The sequence below is a fragment of the Juglans microcarpa x Juglans regia genome, chromosome 1S (genome assembly GCF_004785595.1).
Source record: "Juglans microcarpa x Juglans regia isolate MS1-56 chromosome 1S, Jm3101_v1.0, whole genome shotgun sequence".
Classification (NCBI taxonomy): domain Eukaryota; kingdom Viridiplantae; phylum Streptophyta; class Magnoliopsida; order Fagales; family Juglandaceae; genus Juglans; species Juglans microcarpa x Juglans regia.
The window spans coordinates 15,958,931-15,979,846 of record NC_054595.1 but is presented as its reverse complement, the minus strand read 5'-3'; the positions used below and the strand labels follow the sequence as shown (position 1 = coordinate 15,979,846).

General features: G+C 36.2%; 1 protein-coding gene across 4 annotated transcripts; it reads left to right on the top strand.

The window, feature by feature from the left end:
• The first annotated feature begins 409 nt into the window (after positions 1-409).
• LOC121246108 (glutathione reductase, cytosolic-like) lies at positions 410-18,710 on the top strand. 4 transcript variants are annotated; one of them, XR_005937056.1, is made up of 18 exons: positions 410-521; positions 1,054-1,219; positions 1,554-1,618; positions 2,534-2,603; positions 3,107-3,178; positions 8,946-9,149; positions 11,257-11,330; positions 11,424-11,507; positions 12,346-12,433; positions 12,554-12,635; positions 13,713-13,786; positions 14,412-14,519; positions 14,635-14,699; positions 15,467-15,580; positions 16,208-16,307; positions 17,309-17,362; positions 18,223-18,422; positions 18,530-18,710. XR_005937056.1 is itself a non-coding variant. In XM_041144118.1 (17 exons), exons 2-17 carry the CDS (start codon positions 1,079-1,081, stop codon positions 18,319-18,321), a joined length of 1,494 nt encoding a protein of 497 aa, XP_041000052.1. In that variant the 5' UTR covers positions 410-521; positions 1,054-1,078; the 3' UTR covers positions 18,322-18,710. The 4 variants fall into 4 exon arrangements, 3 of the variants coding, with proteins under 3 accessions (XP_041000052.1, XP_041000054.1, XP_041000053.1); XM_041144118.1 differs by having other exon boundaries at positions 18,223-18,710; XM_041144120.1 differs by having other exon boundaries at positions 510-647; positions 18,223-18,710.
• The last annotated feature ends 2,206 nt before the right edge of the window (positions 18,711-20,916 follow it).

Sequence of the window (20,916 nt, the reverse complement as noted above, 5' to 3'; positions counted from 1 at the left end):
TGAGAGTATTTTTAACAAACAAAATGATACAATTATTATTATTTTATAAAATGCAATCAACTTAAATTAAAATTTATACAATAATTATAAAAGTGATAATATAAAAAAATTTTATGTACAATCATTTTTATATATTTTACTAATATGATTGATTGTATCATTTTTTTAATATGAAATAATTATTTTAATCAATTACATCAGTAGAATGTATAACAAATACGTAAAAGTGATTGCATTTGACAGAACTTATATGAATTAAAATATATTAAATTCTTAATTTGAAAGAATGTGCTGCTGAAACTAAAGTTCACCGCTCTAACTAACTAACAAAAAAAAAAAAAAAAAAAAAGAAAAAAAAAAGGGACCCGTACTTCACTGGCATTCTCACCCTCCTTTCAACCCCTCCTTTTTTTTTTTTCTTTTATTTTTTTTTTTCATGCTATATAGCATATATGCTCTGTTGATCTAAAGCCATAAGATCTGCTACCATTGCTTTACAACCTCTACTTCACACTCTCAAGGTTAATTTTGAAGCTCTTTTCTACTTTTTCTTCGTAAAGAGGTTCCGCTCGGTTCATATGTGCTTTGATTTTCGTTTACACTCTCATTTTATTTTTCCGGCGATCAAACAGTGTAAATTCGAGCACGTATGGAGTTTTCTTCGTTTCGCTTTTGTTGCGGTGAAAGAACTTGAACGTTGATTTTGTTATTTGTTCTATACAGATAATATGCTTTTGCTCTAGCTGTCTCTGTTTTTCGTTTTCTCTTTTTTTTTTTTTTTTTTGGAAATGATCTGTTTGGTTCGTAGTAAGCTGTGGGAAAATGCGTGGGATTACAGTTTCATTTAATATTTTTTTTATTAATTTTGAAACCTGGAAGGACGACTGAATTTAGATTCGTGCTACTGGTTTCGTCTAGTTGTGGTGAACAAAATGCGTCAGATTCAAATCTTTCCCTTCTTTGCTCCGCTGATCAGTTTTTCGGCAGCCAAACAGTGTGTTATACCTGTTTGTATTACGTGCTAACTAAATATTGATCTTATGATCTCTGTAGATCCAGTTCGACTTGTTATATAACCATGGCGAGAAAGATGCTTATTGATGGCGAGCTGAGCCAGCCTAATGCCGAGGAAGCCCACTATGACTTTGATTTGTTTGTCATTGGAGCTGGAAGTGGCGGTGTTCGTGCGGCCAGATTTTCTGCTAATTATGGAGCCAAGGTATTGGCCCCAGGATATGGAACTGAAAGTGATTCATAATTATGATTGTATTGATATGGTAGAAGAAAATAACCTTTACCAATTTGTCTTATTATATGGTTTTTTTTTTATTGCGTGGTTTTTATTGATTTTATTGCAGACACATGCTTGGTCCATGAGCCATTTTTTTTTTCCATATTAATGCATCTGATTATTTTGAGTTATCGTTAAAATAATTTTAGCTGTATCTGAATCTTACCATCCTCTCTCCCCTTGATTGTTATTTCATTCTCTTTTCTCGTGAAAGCATTTGATAGCTAAATGACGACTAGTTACTTTCTAATCCTGTTGCAAGGTTGGGATTTGTGAGCTTCCATTTCATCCAATCAGCTCAGAGGTTATTGGAGGAATTGGTGGAACGTGAGTCATTACAATTCTTAACTTTGGTGCTCTTTTCACTGGTTGCTCTAGACATTTGCTAAACTTCACTTGTCATAACCTATTAAACTCGAGATAGCTAAACTCGAGATAGCTCTTTCTCTCTTAACAAAAAATATCGTCATTTAGACATTTTCTCTTTTCACTTGTCGACTAGCAAATGTCTAGATACTACAAATTTAACAACGATTTTTTTTTGATGGCCAGAATATTGCAATTTTTCCCTGCTGTCTCTCTTTTAGTTTCCATTTTTTAAGGAATTTCATGTGATATTTTTTTCTCAGTAATCATGAACTGTTGGTGTATCTTCTTCCTTATACTAGTGATCAATTTGAATTGAATGTTTGCTGGTGGAGTTTGTTGATTTGGATGTTCATTTTGATTACAGATGTGGTATTACATTGAGGAGAATAAATTAGAGTACTTATATGTAAGAAGCTGCAGATATCTTACAAAAGATGTTGATGTTATGCAGTCAATAATTTAAGTGGCAATTTATGATTAATATGTTCCAATGATTTATAAATAATCAGTTTATTGAATAAGGCATTTCTTTTGTGTTATTTGAGAATACCTTCTATAGGCTAATTAATTTAGCTTCCTTTTAATTTGGCACATTAACATAATTATACTGAAGCATGCTTATAAAAAAAGATTATTAAATATACTTAAGCATGAATAAATTTGCTCTTGTAAGATCATTAGATCTGTTGCTGAAATGTAATATCTTGTACTTTGTGTCTAGATATGAGTTTCATGTCATCTAAATATATAATTAGTTGATTCTGGAACTTTAATTTTTCATGTTCGATTAGAATATGGACTCTAACTGAAAATGGCACTCCTGAAGTAACATTGCTCATGTATAATGATGTTTCTCTTCTTTTGGTTTTCTAGGTGCGTCATTCGTGGTTGTGTTCCCAAAAAGATTTTGGTGTATGCAGCTACTTATGGTGGTGAGCTTGAGGTGAGAATATTATCCAATATCAATAGTACATGAAGTATTTTGAGAATGTATAAGTAATAACGCTGTTAGGATTACATTTTCTTTGGTCCCTTACTCCTTTTAAGTTGCCAAACTTAAAATGAAGAAGAAGAAGCTTTGTGTGTTTTTTTTCCTCTGTTGGGGTCTTCTTTGCTATCATCTCACTGCATCTAGATTTCCTGTTTATCATGTTTTCTATTGACATGGCTCAAGTTCAATGTTTTCTTGAATAGTTATAAAAAACATGCAAGCACTTAACCTCTAGAATTGTACTGGGTAATAAAAAACAAATTCGTGGATTTATCAAGTAACAGAATGTCTTCAAGCTTCTCAAGAAAGTCTGTTGGTGAATAAACTGTGTTTGGCATATTGTTGTTTCTTGTGCTTTGTACTTACAAAAAAGCTGTCCCTTGTTTAGTGTGTAGTGAGTTCTCTTTTATGGATATTTTTATTCACGACTAATGGACTCTTTTGGATTTTTGTAGGATGCCCGGAATTTCGGGTGGGAATTGAATGAGAAAATTGACTTCAACTGGAAGAAACTTTTGCATAAGAAGGTAATTTTTTAATGTTCTATCTTGTGATATGATCAGTGACTGCGTGTTGTTCACAGCTCCATGTTTCTCATTTTACCTTTAAAAATAAGTTTAAATGAAAAACATAATGAGACTAACAATAAATGTATCCATTGAAATAGTCGTTCCAGTGACTGAAGGTGGTTGGTAGAGCGCTACGTTTGGATTTGGTGCTGTCTTAGTTACCCTAACAATAGGTCTTTTAAGTCTTATACTTAATGGTCTGAGTGGATATGGCCTCTCAACATAGGATTCTTTGCAGAATCATTCATTCTTTGCAGAATCTAGTGTAGCCAACTTTCTCGTCATGAGTTGAGGACCGGTGGGCAAGGGAGTTAGACCTTCAACGTGACACAAAAAGACCATATGCATCTGCATGTTGAACTTTTATTAATCTGCTTTGATGCATTCCACTTTTGCTTTTGTGAGGAAAGAGTTTCATTCTCACCAGCCAGTGAGAGCAACTATGTGTTGGTCTTTATAGTCAACTGACGATGATGGAAGGATACAGGACAAATTAAAAAAAAATCATTCTAATTTATTTTGTTAAGGGTTGTTTTTGTAATTCAAAGTGGCATTGCTTAGGGTTTAGGAGTCTATTAATCGTAGGAGTTTAAGAGTTTGTTTTATTTGAAAATTTATCTGTATAGGAGTTATTTGAAATTTTATTGTTTCGGAAGTTTATCTCTTTATGAGTTTTATATTTTATTTTAATTAGGGGAAGATTCTCAACGTCAACTTTATCTAGGTTGTATGAAGTTGTTAAAATTGGTTTTCATATTTATTTTGATTACCTATAAAAAAATATTTTATTTTAATTAGAGGTCCTAATTATATTAGGACGTATTAGTCTATCTAAGGAGCTTTTGTCCTCTATTGGAGATAGATTTAGAATGATTTAAATTTTTGAGAAAAATGATTATTGTTTCCCCCCTCTTCTCTCTTCTTCCCAGTGGCTTATTCTCTCTTTCCGAGCTTCTTCTTTCTCTTTTCTCTTTGGCTTCTTGGGTTTTCTCTCTTTACTTATATCTCTTCTTAGCTTCTTATCTATCTTTTTCTTCCTAATTTCTTTTCAATGCCTTGTCCTACATCATGTAAACTCTCATCTTCTGCTAGAATTTCAAACTCCATTATGGGGAAGTTATCCAATGGCACTGCCATCTAGTAAAAATTTATGGAACATTCTTCGATCTATGGTGGAGCTATCTTAGCTACCCAAACATAGAATTGGCAGTCTTTTTATGACTGTCATCTTCCTATGACAAGTAGTTTCAGAACTATTGTTCTATGGAAATGTGGGACTCATCACATTTATGAAAATTGTGTTGATTCATGCTATCTGTTTGAATCAATTCCCTTGTTTCCATTCTTGACCTTTGCAGCTCATCAAATATGTAAGAGTCACTCTGGAGGGATATTTGACTATGGCAATCAAACCAGACTTTCTTTTGATGGATGTTTTAAGGGAGGATTATAACACACTTTGTTCAAGAGTAATGTTAATTCTTTCAGGTTTAAATTTTTGGTCTGAAGTCTGAGCATGTATGAGGCATGAGTTGTAATCCCCTAAATTAAGGCAGCCTAAGTGATCCAATTGTTTTTTTTTTTTTTTTGATAGGTAATCATAGGAATTTTATTAATGGAAATAGGCAAAATCCAGGCACACAGGTAGTATACATGAGAAACACCTAATTAAGGTTTACAATCGAAAGAAGCAAGTCATGAATATTTAAACCATTACAAACAATGGTTCCTGCCCATAAAAGCAAAGACTTAAAGAAGAAAAGTTTAAGTTCCTCTGTTGTTCTCTTACAGTCTTCAAAGTTTCTTGCATTTCTTTCCCTCCAAATACACCAACACATACAAACAGGAACCATATGCCAAATGACCGCCACCTGGGAGTTAACCCTGAATGCCTCTCCAACTTGCAAGGAAATCCACCAATCTAAGAGGCATGACCTAAGACAAACCGACTCTCGTGAAAAAATCATCCCACATATCCCTGGCCACCTCGCAATGTAGAAGCAAATGATCTACTAATTCTCCCTGCTTCTTACACATACAACACCAATCAATCACAATTACCCGGCGCTTCCTTAGGTTATCTGTAGTCAGGATCTTGTCCAGTGTTGTTGTCCAAACAAAAAAAGCCGCTTTTGATGGAGCTTTTGTCTGCCATATACTCTTCCATGGGAACATAGTCAACCCAGGACTCATTAGAGCTTGGTAAAAGGATCTAACAGTGAAGTTGCCTTTCTTAGAATGACTCCAATGCATCTTGTCCCCGGTATCCCCTTGTATACTTACTGAATACAATGCAGCAAAGAAATCTAAAATAATTTCGACCTCCCAATCTTGGGCTGCCCTAATGAAATCAATATTCCATTGAGGGGGGGCACTTGGAAGGACCAAAAGATCAGCAATCGATGCATCCTTTTCTCTTGCTAGCTCAAAAATAGTAGGAAATGTGACTTGAAGGCTAGGGTCACCTCACCATTTATCATACCAAAAACTGACGCGAGAACCATCACCCACCACCAAGTGTTCATGTCCACTAAATGTCTCCCAATGTCCCCTTATATATTTCCATAACCCCACTCCATATGTGCCTCGTACCTCATTCGAGCACCAACCTCCCCAAGCCTCTCCAAATTTAGAGTCTATAACCGACTTCCATAAAGCCTCCCTTTCAAGTTGGTACCTCTACAACCATTGTCCCAAAAGAGCTTGATTGAATTTTGTCAATTGGCGAATCCCCAACCCTCCCCCACAAATAGGTGTACAAACCGTTGACCAATTGACCAGATGAAATTTAAACTCATCTCCCAAACCACTCCATAAGAAATTCCTTTGTAATTTCTCAATACGATTAGCTACCTTTGAAGGAAGCGGAAACAAAGACAAAAAAATACGTGGTTAAGTTTGAAAGAGTGCTTTTAATCAAAGTCAATCTGCCACCTTTCGATAAATATAACCTCTTCCAAGAAGCCAACCTGCGCTCCACCCTTTCGACCACTCCATCCCAAATCCTTTCAGATTTAAAAGAGGCACCCAGTGGTAAACCAAGGTATTTTAGAGGCAGTGAAGATACCTTGCATCCCAAGAGTGTAGCTAACGATTCCGCTTCATGAACGACCCCCACTGGCACTAATTCAGACTTTGAAAGGTTAATACTCAAACCTGATGTAGTTTCAAAGCAAAGGAGTAGCGCCCTCAAGGCTTGGATTTGACCAAGATGTGCACCGTAAAGAATTAGAGTGTCATCAGCAAATAATATGTGAGAAATGTTAAGATTGCCATTCCCCACTGGAAAACCATAAAGAAAGCCCCCATCCACCAAGCCCTCAATCATCTTACTTAGGGCTTCCATGATGAATAAGAAAAGTAGAGGAGAAAGCGAATCTCCCTGTCTCAAACCACAGGAGGAGTTGAAGAAACCCACCGGTGAACCATTCACCAAAATAGAGAATCGCACTGAAGAGATACAAAATTCTATCAATTTCTGTCATTTCCCCCCAAAACCACATCTTGCAAGTAGATAAAGTAAGAACTGCCAATTGACATGGTCATAAGCTTTCTCCATGTCTAGTTTACAAAGCAGCCCGGGTTCTCTTGACTTTAAACATCCATCCAAAACTTCATTTGCAATGAGGACCAAATCAAGGATTTGTCGCTCTTTTACAAAGGCATTTTGTGGCTTTGAAATTAGCTTTTCCACCACCAAGCTCAATCTATTCACAAGCACTTTGGAGAGGATCTTATACACCCCATTCACATGACTAATGGGGCGATAGTATTTAATATCCACAGACCCTGTCATTTTGGGAATTAGAGCTAGAAAGGTAGAATTAAGGCTCTTTTCAAATCTGGCATAAGCATGAAAATCATGAAATACTTTCATAAGGTCTTCCTTAATCACCTCCCAAGAAGCTTGATAGAATCCCATAGTAAATCCGTCCGGACCCGGAGCCTTATCACTAGCCAAACCTCTGGTTACGTTGCAAACTTCCTCTTCTGCAAACAGCCTCTCTAGCCATGCTGCATTCTGCTGATCTAGTGCTGAAAATGATAAATTGTCCACTTTTGGTCGCCAATTGTGTTATTCAGAAAGCAATTGAAGATAATATTGCTCAATATGATTTTTTATTGTCACCCGGTCTGAAGTAACCTCCCCATCTACCATCAGTGTGTCAATAGTGTTGTTCCTCCTGTTAGAGTTAGCCACCCTGTGGAAGAATTTCGTACACTTATCTTCCTCCTTAAGCCATAGTACCCTAGATTTCTGTCTCCATGAAATCTCCTCCATCAGTGTTACTCGTTCTAGTTCAGCCACAACCTGACACTAGCGAGTTTTTTCTGGTTCGGAGAGAGTTCTAGCTTCCTCCTCACCCTCCAAACCCTGAAGCTCCTCAACTAGAGAGCGCCTCTGTTGAAGTACGTTACCAAAAACTTGTTCATTCCATTGTTTCAGGTCCATTTTCAGCGCTTGCAACTTTTTTGCCAATATGAAGCTTGGAGAGCCCTCAAAGTTGTAAGCAGTCCACCATAGTTTGACCCTGTCTACAAAACCATCAGTTTAGGCCACATATTCTCAAATTTAAAATACCTTTTACCCCCTTGGATGCCTCCTCAGTCTAGAATGATGGGGAAGTGATCAGAACATAGACGAGGTAATCTTCTTTGGGCAACCTCTGGATAATGTACCTCCCATTCGGGGGTTAACAAAAATCGGTCGATCCTCGACCAAGATGGGACTTCTCGGTTGTTAGACCAAGTGAACTTGCCTTATCCAATTGTTTTTAAGAAACACCATTTGTGTTTTTGACAGTTTCTTGATTCTATATACCAGATTATGACATTCTGAGATTTGCTTTGTATACCCTTGCCATCAATAAAATTTATGAATTTTTAATTTTTTTAAAGTTACTCCTGCAGAGAATATATGTTGGATTGATTGTTAGTGGCCATCTTCCTAATAGAAATGGCTCTAGCTTTAGTTTTGTTCCTCATGATATATACCACCAAGAAATCTTCCTTTACGAAGTGTTTTTTCTAGTTAGTGATGAAGGATACACACTTAATCTGAAGAATTTAGTTAAGTGGATTTAGCTATCCTTTTGGGCATCCGGAAATCAATTTCTTTTTGAACATTTTTTGATTAAGGAGCCTTGAAGGGCAGTTTTTTTTTGGGTTGGCACATTAGGAAAGATTCTAATGACAGATGACTTGAGAAAGAGGCACATTATAATGACAGATATATGCCCCATGTGCAAGCAGAATGAGGAAAGCATTGATCACCTTATATTGCATTGTGAGTTGGCTAGTTAAGTATGGGTCATCCCTGATGAGTGCTTTTGTTGGCATGCTGATGGAGTGCTTGTGGAAATCATAGAAATTCAGAAGTTTGGAAGATGGTTCCTTTGTGCTTAATGTGGTGCATTGGCAAAGAATGCAATGGCTGAACTTTTGAAGACTGTGACTGGACTGACTGAAAAAATTAATAGCCACATTATTCAGCACTATATGATTGGATGGCTGCCCACAGTAGCTCCCAACTTTTCAATTTTTTAGATTTCAAAGATTTTTGCTCCCTTATCATTTTCTTACTAGTTGGATGTTTCCTCTTGTATAATTCCTTTATGCCACAATCACATCCCTTTGCATGTTTTAATAATATTGCATCACTTACAAAAGAAATCGTTAATAATAATACTGTAGTGATTATATATCTCCTCTTTTGAACTTGCAGACAGAAGAAATAGTCAGATTAAATGGCATTTACAAGCGATTATTGACAAATGCTGGGGTTAAAACATTTGAAGGAGAGGGCAAGGTTGTTGGTCCTAATGAAGTTGAGGTGACACAACTAGATGGCACTAAATTGAGCTTCACAGCTAAGCATATATTGATTGCAACTGGCAGTAGGTCTCATCGGCCCTCTATTCCTGGCCAGGTAGATTTTCTGTTTTTTATTTTTTAATATTAATTTTTATTTCAATTTATTAAACAAATTGGTACTTTGTGACAATGTGCAGCTTGATTTTTGGTTTAGGATTATTCTGTATGTTCTATGTATTACTTGGTTTGAAATATTATTGAATATTTAATCTCTGTTAACTATATATATAGATATGCTACATACAATCGGGGTTTGTGGTTTGATTAATCAGCCTCAAAGGGCCATTACATTTTCTCATACAGTATATTTAACTTGGAGTTGTATTAATGCTATCTTTTCAATGGCTGAATTATTAGCTAAATATTACCTAATTAAGGAGTTGTATTAGACTTATTAAATGGTGTTTCTTATTCATTATGTCTGAACTAACATTATTCACGTCTTAACTTTTATGGATATATCTACACTTGTTTTGAATGTGTTTTGAATGCGGAAACAATGAACTAGGAATCAGTTCCATACTTTTCAAAATTTATCAAACCCGAAGAAATAAAACTAGCATCTTTACTTCTAGATAGGTGCTTCTCTTGTATACAGTCTGTATATGTGTGAAATATATTCTTGTCAGCAAATAAATGAATAAATAACACAATAAAAACTAGTCATGTCATTCATGTCTGATTCAGTCCTATTGTTTGCCAAATATCCCCTTATAAATTTTTGTGTTCCATGTATAAACCACTATTTTAAATTTGCAAATTAAATGTAGGGGTGCTACCCGCACCTCCCGGGCGGGCAGCCCCCTGCCCTGCCCCCTGCCCCAGCAAGGGCGGGGGAAGAGTTGAGCCTCCAGGCCCTGGCCCCACCTCCTGTGGGTGGGTGCCCCCGGGGGGCAGGTGCCTCCCCGTGCCGTCCGCACGGAGAGACTACTCTCACTTTGGACTAGTTCTACTGTGCCATGCACGGGCAGGGATGGAGAGACCAACGGAGGAGATGGCTGGCACTTTTTGTGACGTTAAAGCTGTCTCCGACGTATGGTAGACTGAGCTTTGGGCTTCACGGCATGGTGTTGCGGGGTGCGCCCGCGGGCGGGCGCGGGGGGGGGGGGGGGGGGGGGGGCAGTTAAGTTAAATTAGGGCGTGGGCCAAGTGAACTGGTGAAACCCGGGTGGGCCCAAGGCACAACCCAGCAACCGCCCCCCGGCATTTCTCTTGGACGGGCGCTCACCTGTCCAGCAGCCGTATGCGGGGGCAGATGCCCCTGCCCGCCCCCAGCAGCCCTAATGAAATGTTTAGTTTTCAGCATAAAGGGTTGCTTCCAAATTGCAAATTTTTTTATTAATTATGTGTAAACATTAATGTAAATTGTTATCTGAACAAAAATATATGTTCTAATTGGTATGTAATGGGTATCCACATCATTTATGAAATTTGTTAAACATTAAAATATTGTACTATGGACTCACATTCTTCCTTAACAAAAAAAAGAAATAAAGAAAGAGAGTAGGTTTGACTTGTTTACTTTATGTCTAAAGTGAGTCAACCACGTGTTCCATCAAAAATAAAAACTGTATTGCAATTAAACACCTAAATTTAATTTTTGGCTCTCAAGGGCATGCCTGGCATGTGCCAATTCATTCTGCTTCATATACCCTGTGCCATATGGTGTACCAAGTAGTAGCTTTATCTATGTTTAACACAACTCTTAGAAATTTTCTGTTGACTTGTTGGATGGTTATTACATCATGCATGATTGATTTCACTGTGCAGCCATAAGTCCAAGTAACACTCGATCACATAGAAGTTGCAATAGGTTCTATTGAACTGATATTTTCAACCCTCTTTCCAACTTGATTTTTCCTTGAAGCACTAATTTTATGATCTTCTCATGCTGTTTACCCTTTTCTGGACCACGTGTTTATGTAGCTTTCCTGGACTTCCTGTGTCTTGTACCTTAATTTTCTCACTTACATTAATAGAGTTGATCTTTGAACTGCTTGGCCATCCTTGCAATTGTTGCTTTGCATTCTTTAAATTTAATTGATAGACTAAAGTTAAGATTCATTGATTATGTAATTAATATAATTGTGAGTTCTGATATTAGTTGTATTTGTTTTTCCTTGCCTTTTGTTCTCTTCTCTTCCTTTTTATCTATATTGTAGGAGTTGGCTATAACATCTGATGAGGCATTAAGTTTGGAGGAGTTACCTAAGCATGCTGTGATACTGGGGGGAGGGTGTGTCTCTATCTCTGATTCTATGTTCTTCATTACTTTTTGGCTGCGTAGCATGCTTAATATTTTAGAATAATCACTGTATCATGTCATCAGGTACATTGCTGTTGAATTCGCTTCAATATGGAAGGGGATGGGTTTGAATGTGGATCTATGTTTCAGAAGGGAACTTCCCTTAAGGTTGTAATAGTTTTTTCTTTTTGAGTTTGAGACCCTTGGCTGTGAATTCTATGTCCATATAAGAAATTGTAATGACTTTAGAGGCATATTGTGGATATTTGCATGTTTCAGATATCTGATCATCTTCTGCTTAAACATATGTGATAGCTTGTTTACTAGTTTGCCAAACTCTTTTATTGTGGACCACTAATTCTTGTCAACGAAACCCACCCGTGGTTAGCCCAAGTGGTAAGGGCGAACTTGTGTGCATGAGTCCCTTGTTACAGTTTTGATTCCCCCCTAGGATCAAACTGCGATTTAAGTGGGAGGTAGGTTGCTATGCTAGTCTCTCCGGGGTTTTAGGTCTCATGGGTGAGTCCTAAAGGCTCTGCCGTGGGGTGGTTCCCCTGTCATAAAAAAAAAAATTATTGTAAACTAAAATACATGGCACTCTGTCTAGACTTAGCGGCAAGTCCAAAAAGAGAACAGAGTTGGCTAAAATTTCTGAAGTTGGAAATACTCAAACCCCAAATAATAGCGAACAATTTAGGATGAGGTTTTGGTTATGGCAAAGGAAGCCTCTCCCTTGGCTTTCCTGTCAATTGATTCCTGCTATACTCCCTGACCTAAAAAGATAAGTAGCCCTGAATTTGTTGTTTCACTTTACTGCTTTTGCAATAGTTGGATGTTTTAGAGAAGTTTGCTAGTTTATTTGATGAATGGTGAGTTTATGCCGTCTATTCCATTTCATCTATTTTTGTTAAATAAGAGCTTCCTCCTGGATTTTTAAACCACAATATCTTTTTATTGTTTACTGCCTTACTGTTTCTAATGCAGCGATGTCTAAATTCTTTGGCAGAGGTTTTGATGATGAGATGAGGGCAGTGGTTGCGAGAAATCTCGAAGGCAGGGGAATTAATTTGCATCCAGGGACTAATTTGACACAGGTAAAATCACTTTTACTTGGATTGCATAGATCCACAGTGGTGCAACATTTGGCGTTGGTGATTTTTATATTTTTTTATTCACATCCAACCATGTGCTAATTATTATTTCTGAAACTTTAGTTAATTAAAACGGAGAATGGCATAAAAGCTATCACAGATCAAGGGGAAGAGTTGACTACAGATGTTGTACTGTTGGCCACTGGTAATTACAAACCCTGATTAATTTACATGGATCTTCAAATTTATATGTTTAGATCTCTAGTAGCTTTTAATTAGGCACATTGGTTGAATGAGTTTGAGTTTCTAGTGATGATTGTTTTTCCGTATTTAAGTATTCCTTTGCTGGCATTAACTGTATCTAGTTGTCCATAGCAAGCTTTGGCTAACCATCACTAACGATTGGGGAAAATGTGCTAGTTGTATTTGATATTTAGTACAAAGTTCTAGTGCATATGGCTTTCTATGTTACATAGAATATGAATCACTTCGTTGTTTCATGAAAATCTTTATTTTCACCAAAGTTCTTTTCTTCCGCATCAAAGTTCCCCTTTTCTGGGAAATTTTGTGAAACTAATTTAATTTTTTTTCCAAAAAAGTGTTGGGTTGGGGCTACAGTCTGCGGGAGAGAGGGGAAAAAGGGGGGGGGGGGGGGGGGGGGGGGGTGCCCTTCCCGATCCTTTGTACTTCTGAAGCTTCCTACAGAGGGCAAGGCATGGATGTATATACGAGGAATAGAAGTAAAATGACAGTCTTAAATTGTCAGGATAATGCAAGCGTTTTGAGATAGCATGCTACATATCTGTGAAAAAAGTTGGAATGTTCACAATGGGTTGACTGCATTCTATTCATACCTTGTTATGAAGTTGCTGAGGGTTATATTCACGCAAAACTTGGAGCGTGCCTGCGTCATAAGAATCATATCACTCTTGCAATATGATTGTTAAGTTGTAATTTGCCCCCTCCTTTTGAATCCAACCATTAGAATCATGCCATGTCAACTACATTTGTTCATCTTAACGGTTAAATCTTCACGATGGTTTAACTGTAACTTATGTTTCAAATTGAGAGGTTAAGTAAGAAGTTTGGTAGTTTGGTGGTTGTATTGCAAAAGGAAGGTAGTTTGAGTGGGTAGAATGTATCCTATATTGTTTGTTGTTTTTAATTCCCTTTTAGTTTTCAAAAATACATAAAATTACTACGGGCTTTAACAGTTTTTTGGTTCTTTTTTTATTTTTCTCGCTTGAAGATTCTGTTTTTAGTGACTGCTTGTTGGTTACAGGTCGCGCTCCAAATACAAAGAGGTTGAATTTGGAAGCTGTAGGTGTGAAACTTGACGAGACAGGAGCTGTGAAGGTCACTAGCTTTCTCCATTGCTTCTCTTGCTTGTTATCATTGTACATCTTGTAATGTGTTTCTACTTTTTACTGGGGATCAGTTCTGTTGATTTTTAGCATTACTTATTATATGATTTGGAATTTCTATTCTGGACGCATCTTGTGATAGCTTCATTTCTTTGTGCAAAGGCATTTAACACCCTCTTTGATTATGTAATGGGTAACATTTATTGCAAAGTATGAAATTTATACATGAAAGGGGATGGTTTATATACTTATTTGGGTTTTGGCATACTCATCAAAAGGTTATGTCAGGAAGAGGCACTAATAAATTCATTTACTGGAAGCTACTAACTCTTTGGGGCTGAAAACTGGCAACCAGTTGTGTTGGTATCCATCCAGCTGATGAACCAGTGGGGTTTCTACACTCATACATTCTTTTGGTGAAAATGAAATGGTTTAATGAGTTGTGAAAACAGATCACATTGGGTTTCTTGTTATGTTATTGCACTTCATTGATCCTTTTCTTGTTGATCAATTGCACTCACCATGGCAAAATTGCTCTCTCTATTCATGTAAAAATATTGTATAAACCATGACAATTACTCGACCCACTAAGGCTTCTGCTGCCATTACTATTGCAGGTTGACGAGTACTCACGCACCAATATACCTAGCATATGGGCCGTGGGTGATGTTACGAATAGAATGAATCTTACCCCTGTGGCCTTAATGGAGGCAACATGCTTTGCAGTATGAGTTGTCTAGACATTTTTTATTAACTTAATTCAGTTTGTAAGCTTTTGTTCTTTCATAGGATTTTTTCCGGTGTTAATTAATCTATTTGTGTATTTTGTGCCATCCACAGAAAACTGTTTTTGGCGGGAAACCTACAAAACCAGACTACAAAGATGTACCTGTTGCTGTGTTCAGGTGCATGCAATTTCCATATTCTGAAACTCGTTAAATTTGCTTAAAACAGGTTCTTTTATTTAAGACGTCTATTTGTATTGTAAAGAAGTCTTTACTACTAGTTTTTAACATTTATCACCCTTGCTAGCCATGTCCTTTTAAAAAAGAGTTTGCTTAATTTCCTAGGGCTATGTCAGGGTGACTTGCCACTTTAGAGAAATCTCTTAAGTTTTTATGTCAGTTCAACCTTCTTGATAATCATTTGACATATCTGGCAAACTACAAAGAAATTTTACTTGTGTTGGCACCATAGTTTTTATGGGGGAAGGAAATTTAAGATTAGCGTTTGATGTGCAAAGAGTAGCTTATAGTGGAGCCTGGCTTTAGTGGTTGGATTATCTCTCTGCTTCAGCAATAGCTATGTTTGACTCTCTATTGTACAGTTAGTATTAAATTTTATCATTATCTACCTAATGCTAAATTGGTTCTTAGTCAATTCATGGAACTTTTTTTAAAGCCTCAAAATGTTTGGACTTTTTTTATAGCACCAAAAGGCCATTAGGAGAAAGCAGCTAAGAAAAGTTCTGTTCATGACCTGTTTAAACTAATAAGCATGTTCGTAAAAGCTCATAATTATGCTTATATTTGATACCTAATGATGTAACAAAACTTATACCACTTGTATATTTTTCTGTTCTACTCTTACAACAGAAGTAGAATATGTTAACTACTAATTGGATTTTCTTTGTGAATGTTAAATATGCACTTCATTTTCCAATTTGTTGCAGCATTCCACCCCTTTCTGTAGTGGGCCTCAGTGAAGAGCAGGCAGTTGATGAAGCAAACAGTGATATCTCAGTTTTCACATCAACCTTCAATCCGATGAAGAACACTATATCTGGGTACATATCATGATCTGAAATCTTTACTAAATTCTTTAGTCTCATGAAGTAGCAGTTTATCCTTTCCTCCATGGGAACAGATTATCCTTAATGGAACTCAATGATTGCGGATAAGTAATTATAAGTTGTTGAGTTTTAAACTGAGTCCACAATTTTATGGTTAGTTTGAACTGTTCACCTTGTTGAGAAAAGAATAGAGTATTTAAGATTAGAGCATTTGAACTTTGTTGCCTTATTATCTACCTTCTCTTCATAACTACATCCTGTGCTGCCTATTCGTGAGCTAAATAAATGGGATCAATTTCCCTCTGAATGAAGAGTATAATGTTTTCATGAAAATAAATTACCCTATACGATGAATGTTTGAGGTATATTCACGAGCAAAGATGAATCTCTTCAGATTTATAATGGAAGATGTGTAATTGCATATAGTCACCGAGCTCTGATTATAACACACACACAGAGACACGTCTTGATTGAGTACTGACCAGGTTGTAGTTAATTCAGACTAAAATTGTTTCAGTTAGTTATTAGCTTGCATCTTTGGCAAGCCATTTGCAAAACTTGCAGGATTCGTCTCCTGTAAAAAAACCTACTTTTTATGTTTTCTCATTTCTGGTGTTCTAGACGACAAGAAAAGACAGTTATGAAGCTAGTTGTTGAGGCTGAGACGGATAAAGTTATTGGAGCATCCATGTGCGGGCCAGATGCACCTGAGATTATACAGGTATGCTGTGTCTGCTATTCTGTTTCATTGATAGTTTGGATATGATGTTCTAATGCAATTTTTTCTGATTAGTAATTTGAGTTATTAAAAGTGAAGAGGGGTGCAACCCATTTGCACATGGTGTATACAAGAGAAAACACCCACTGGGAAGAATTGGGAAAACAAAGAGACAAAATCAGTATAGTTAGACAGGTCGGAACTGTTTTGAGCTGACATACAAATATAAAGAGTTTTTAGCACTATGGATCTAAGCTCATCCACTTTCTTTTCCCAAAAGAAAAGATGAGGATATCGCAATAAATTTCTAATAACACCAAGTTTTAAGAAACTATCGAAATTTAGCTGTGCATGTTAAGAGGCACTGTCTACATGGTAGTTTACATCAGAAGATGAAAAAGAAGCTTCCATTGACCCTGTCTTCACACAGTGGCCCCAGTCCAATTATATCGTCCAAACAGAAACATGATTCTTTGTTAGTTTGCCTTATATACCCAAGGGACTGTCTTGATAAGCGAAATTTAACATTTTACATTGCAAAAGAAGAGAGGCTGTTTCTGTTGTATGGATGGAGATTTTTTAGGGTCTTATATATGGATCTTTTTTGGCGGTGATCTCCTTTTTTGAGTAATTAACTCCTTAAAAATTGAGGAAAATAAAAATTCATCAAATCTAAAAAATGAAGAAACATGAGCGCTGGATTTTGCCTCAAATAACCATTCGGTCATGCAAAGATCTTAAAAGCATGGATTCAAGTGACTCTATAGGAAGTTCAACACTGTTGAATTTACACATGTTCCCTTCTATCAATAAAATCTACATAATGCATAGAGTTGCACTCCAAATTGTGGCTCTTTCTGAATTCTCAAAATCCTTTTTTCAGAATGAAAGTACATTAATATTTAATGCGTAAAATCTGAAAGTTTGCCCATTTTCCTCTAATTTCATTCTCTCATATTTTTGTGCATTTTATTCTTGACATTGTTTTGGGGTGTTCTTCACAGGGCATTGCTGTTGCAGTGAAGTGTGGAGCAACAAAGGAACAATTTGACAGCACGGTATGCTGAAGCCTTTTTCTGGAGTTCCTGATTTTGTTTTGTTTTGTTATTTTCTCATTTTGAAGCTTGGTGAGAGCTCAATACACATGTTGCGGGGGTGGAGAAGCCTCTGCCGCTCCTCCACTCTGTCACACCCTGCAAGGAAGGAAGAGGAGTACAATCCACCCCTCTCGGTCCTCCCTCCCATCTCTTGGGATTCCTCTTGCAAGGGTGGCATCAACTCCCTCTTGGGGTGGCCAGGATCCACCCCGCAACAGAGGGGCCCTTTTCCTAGCATAACCACCACGTGAAGTGTGGCTACATTTGTGTGGTCCCTGGTCCGCTCCACCCAGCCCCTCTTCTGTTTTCTAATGTTTTTTATATATTAAAATTAGTTTTGAGTTTTTGTTTGGGTTTCATATCATCCTACTGTTTCTTGACAACATTAGAAATGAACATTTGAGCTGGCCTGCTTTCTTTTTTCATTTGGCCTGAGGATACTGGTCATGATATAACTGATGACAAGAGTATATCATAGCTTTGTGTGTCATAACAAATCACTTAAAATGCAGCAAGCCATTAAATTATGTGACCAGCATCGGCTAAGAGATGCGATGCTGGCAAACTTGTTCGCACTTTTTGTGTTAATATGGCATGGGATGAGAGAAAGACAGTGTGTTTGCAAGAAATTCCTGAAATGATGTTGCGTTTGGTGGCATAAATCTTTGGTTATTTTGAGAGGCATGAAAGTTGTGCTCTCTCTTTTTCTCCTCTCTTGAGAGAGTTCATTACTGTGGCTTCATGTAGAAGGCCCTTGTTTCTTATACTCATAATTTGTAGCTCTTGTTATTGAGAGAGTTTTCGACTACTTTATCGTACAGGTGGGAATACACCCTTCTGCAGCGGAGGAATTTGTGACCATGCGATCAGTGACAAGGCGTATTCCCGCTGGTAGCAAACCAAAGCCTAATAATCCCTGAAGATACAAATATTATGGAGAAAGAGAAGAATGCTATGATACGCAGTTGAAAGAGGAATTCTGGTGATCGTGCAGTAATAAAAGTGTCATTCTTCATCGGATGTAAGTATTATGTCTTTTTCGTATCGCTAAAAGAAAAATAAAATAAAATTAAAATTGCATGTCTTTTTTGGTACCGTAATATATATGGCAGTAATCAGTTAAGATAGTTTAATGCAGAAAACGATGTGAGCTTAGATATGTCATCTGATTTGGATGGGGATGGCAGTGATGTAGTTTTGGACTCGCTAGTTCACTCTGTTTCTTCTTAACTGATTCTCATTTATTCTTGTCCAAGTGTACGGCACCAGAAACAAGAAAAAGAAATAAATGCAATACTCTCTTTTTCCTTGTGTTGGTAGTCTTTTTTTTTTTTTTTTCTTTTTTGTTGAGCTAAAAGAGTTTTATGAATTTTTTACATTTTGACGGATTTTAATTTTTAATTTTTTTTTGTATATATTTTCGTGGTCATAAATAAATAGATAAATAAAGTAGCATAGTTTGGAAAAGAGAAGAATTTAATACATGGGAGCACACAACGGTAGTAGGGACTTAATGACTATTCCAAAAGAGAATGGAATAGGATTGACAGAACTAGAATCTTCTCATCTTATTTGGAGCGAAATATAAAATTCTCATATGATCTCATTTCATCTCATTTTATCTTATTTTTAAATATAATTTAAATATAAAATTTTTAAACTAATAATTATAAATTTTTCAAACTTTTAAATAAAAAATAAGAAAAAATTTCAACTTTTTTAAATTTCTAAACAAAAATAATATTATTATAATATTTTAATTTTATTATATTTTTTATTCAACTTTTTATCTTATTTCTCAAAACTCAAAAGGTACTTAACTCTAACTATCTTATTACAATTCACAAATTGTTTTATTACTATTTACAAAATTTTCATTTCGTCTCGCGCTCCAAACCAATTTTAGTCCATGGGCGGTGCTACTCCCACCACTGGGAGCTCCCGCTGGGACTCCTGCTAGTTGTTTTCTATATTTTTTTTTTGACTTTTTTTTATGTAATTTTTAATACTTTTAAATATTTTTAAAAAAATAAAAAGAATTATAATACTATTAAAAAATATTTACTTAATTATTAAGTAAAAAATAATAATAAAAAAAATAAAAATATTACAGCGGTAACTTCAAGCGGAAAGAACGAGTGGGAAGACCAATTTCCTTTAGTCCATTCATTGCATTCATGATGAGGAAAACCGTACACGTGTCGTGCGCAGAAGTTATGAATATGTAGCACACTGATCCTCACTGCATGCACATTTAATTACCTAGATTAACAATTTTTTTTAACATAATATTGAAGGTATACTAGAAGAGATATTATCATGATACTGCTTTATTACCTCAAAAATGCTTTGGGCTCTTTTGTTTTGCCTCCTCGTGCATATTATAAAATATTATTTTGGAAAAATCTTCATTTAATGAACCATACTTATAAGCTGATGTGGCATTATCAATTATCTTTGGAATTTTTTCTTAAAACCTAAAGGGTGCTGTTATTCAGCCCCATCAGTTTGCCCCCAAATTAATTTTATGTTTTTTATTTTTATTTCTTAAAATGTTAAAGAAAAAAAAATACACAAATGCACTAGTCTTCCGATGACTAATCTCCCATCGCAGGCAAATGAATTGGTGGTAACGTCTTTAACCATTAAAAAAAATTCAAATACACTAGTGGTAATTCACTTTGATTTCCATATTAAAAAGCCTAATATTGTATAATACAAAAAATGTAATCCATATTAATGAGGTTATTATTTCTTATAAACTTAGTTTTAATATAATCTTGAAAGGGCCACATCATAGCAAATAGATGGTATGTAGGAATTATGTTCTAGGACTAAAGAAAAATGAAAGAGGCATTTTTATGTATATATAAGAAATTTTAAAAATTTTGGAGAGCATCTAAAAAATATAAATTTTTAAGGGGGGCCATTTTATATTTACATAGCATTATGAAAAAATCTTAAAGGAATAATTTGAGCTTTAAAAAAATTTAGTGTCCCCCCTCCCCTCCCAAGTAAATGTAGTTCCACCATAGTGGCTAGCCTTCTACCGTATGATTCAAAACCATATGAGAAATCTATAAATATCCATATTGTTGAGGAGTGTTTCATCGTCACCACCGAACGATCGCCTGCAACCAAAGAATAAAGAGGCTTGGGGGTTCGAGGAAATGCATCCGATGACTAAGTCAGTAATAGTATAAGAGTAAATGTATAAAGTAGCAAATAAATCTCGTCCCCCATTTGTTACCTTTTGTAGGCTATTTATAGATGTTATTTCCTTGGAATGATAGAAGGTGTTAACGGGAGATCTATCGACTATTTTAACCTTTAAGTATAATGCTAGTGGGAGATCCCTTGACCACGTCACCTTTTGGTGAGAAGGTGTTAACGGGAGATCACTCGACCGTTTTAACATTTAAGTATGAGGCTAGTGAGAGATCCCTCAACCACATCGCCTTTTGGCGAGAAGGTGTTAACAGGAGATCCCTCAACTATTTTAACCTTTAAGTATC

Excerpts from the sequence above, each read along its gene's own strand:
- LOC121246108 (XM_041144118.1), top strand. The coding sequence starts at position 1,079 with ATGGCGAGAAAGATGCTTATTGATGGCGAGCTGAGCCAGCCTAATGCC. Across the intron at positions 9,150-11,256 it reads GGCCCTCTATTCCTGGCCAG|GAGTTGGCTATAACATCTGA; the intron begins GTAGATTTTCTG and ends TCTATATTGTAG. Across the intron at positions 12,434-12,553 it reads CAGGGACTAATTTGACACAG|TTAATTAAAACGGAGAATGG; the intron begins GTAAAATCACTT and ends CTGAAACTTTAG.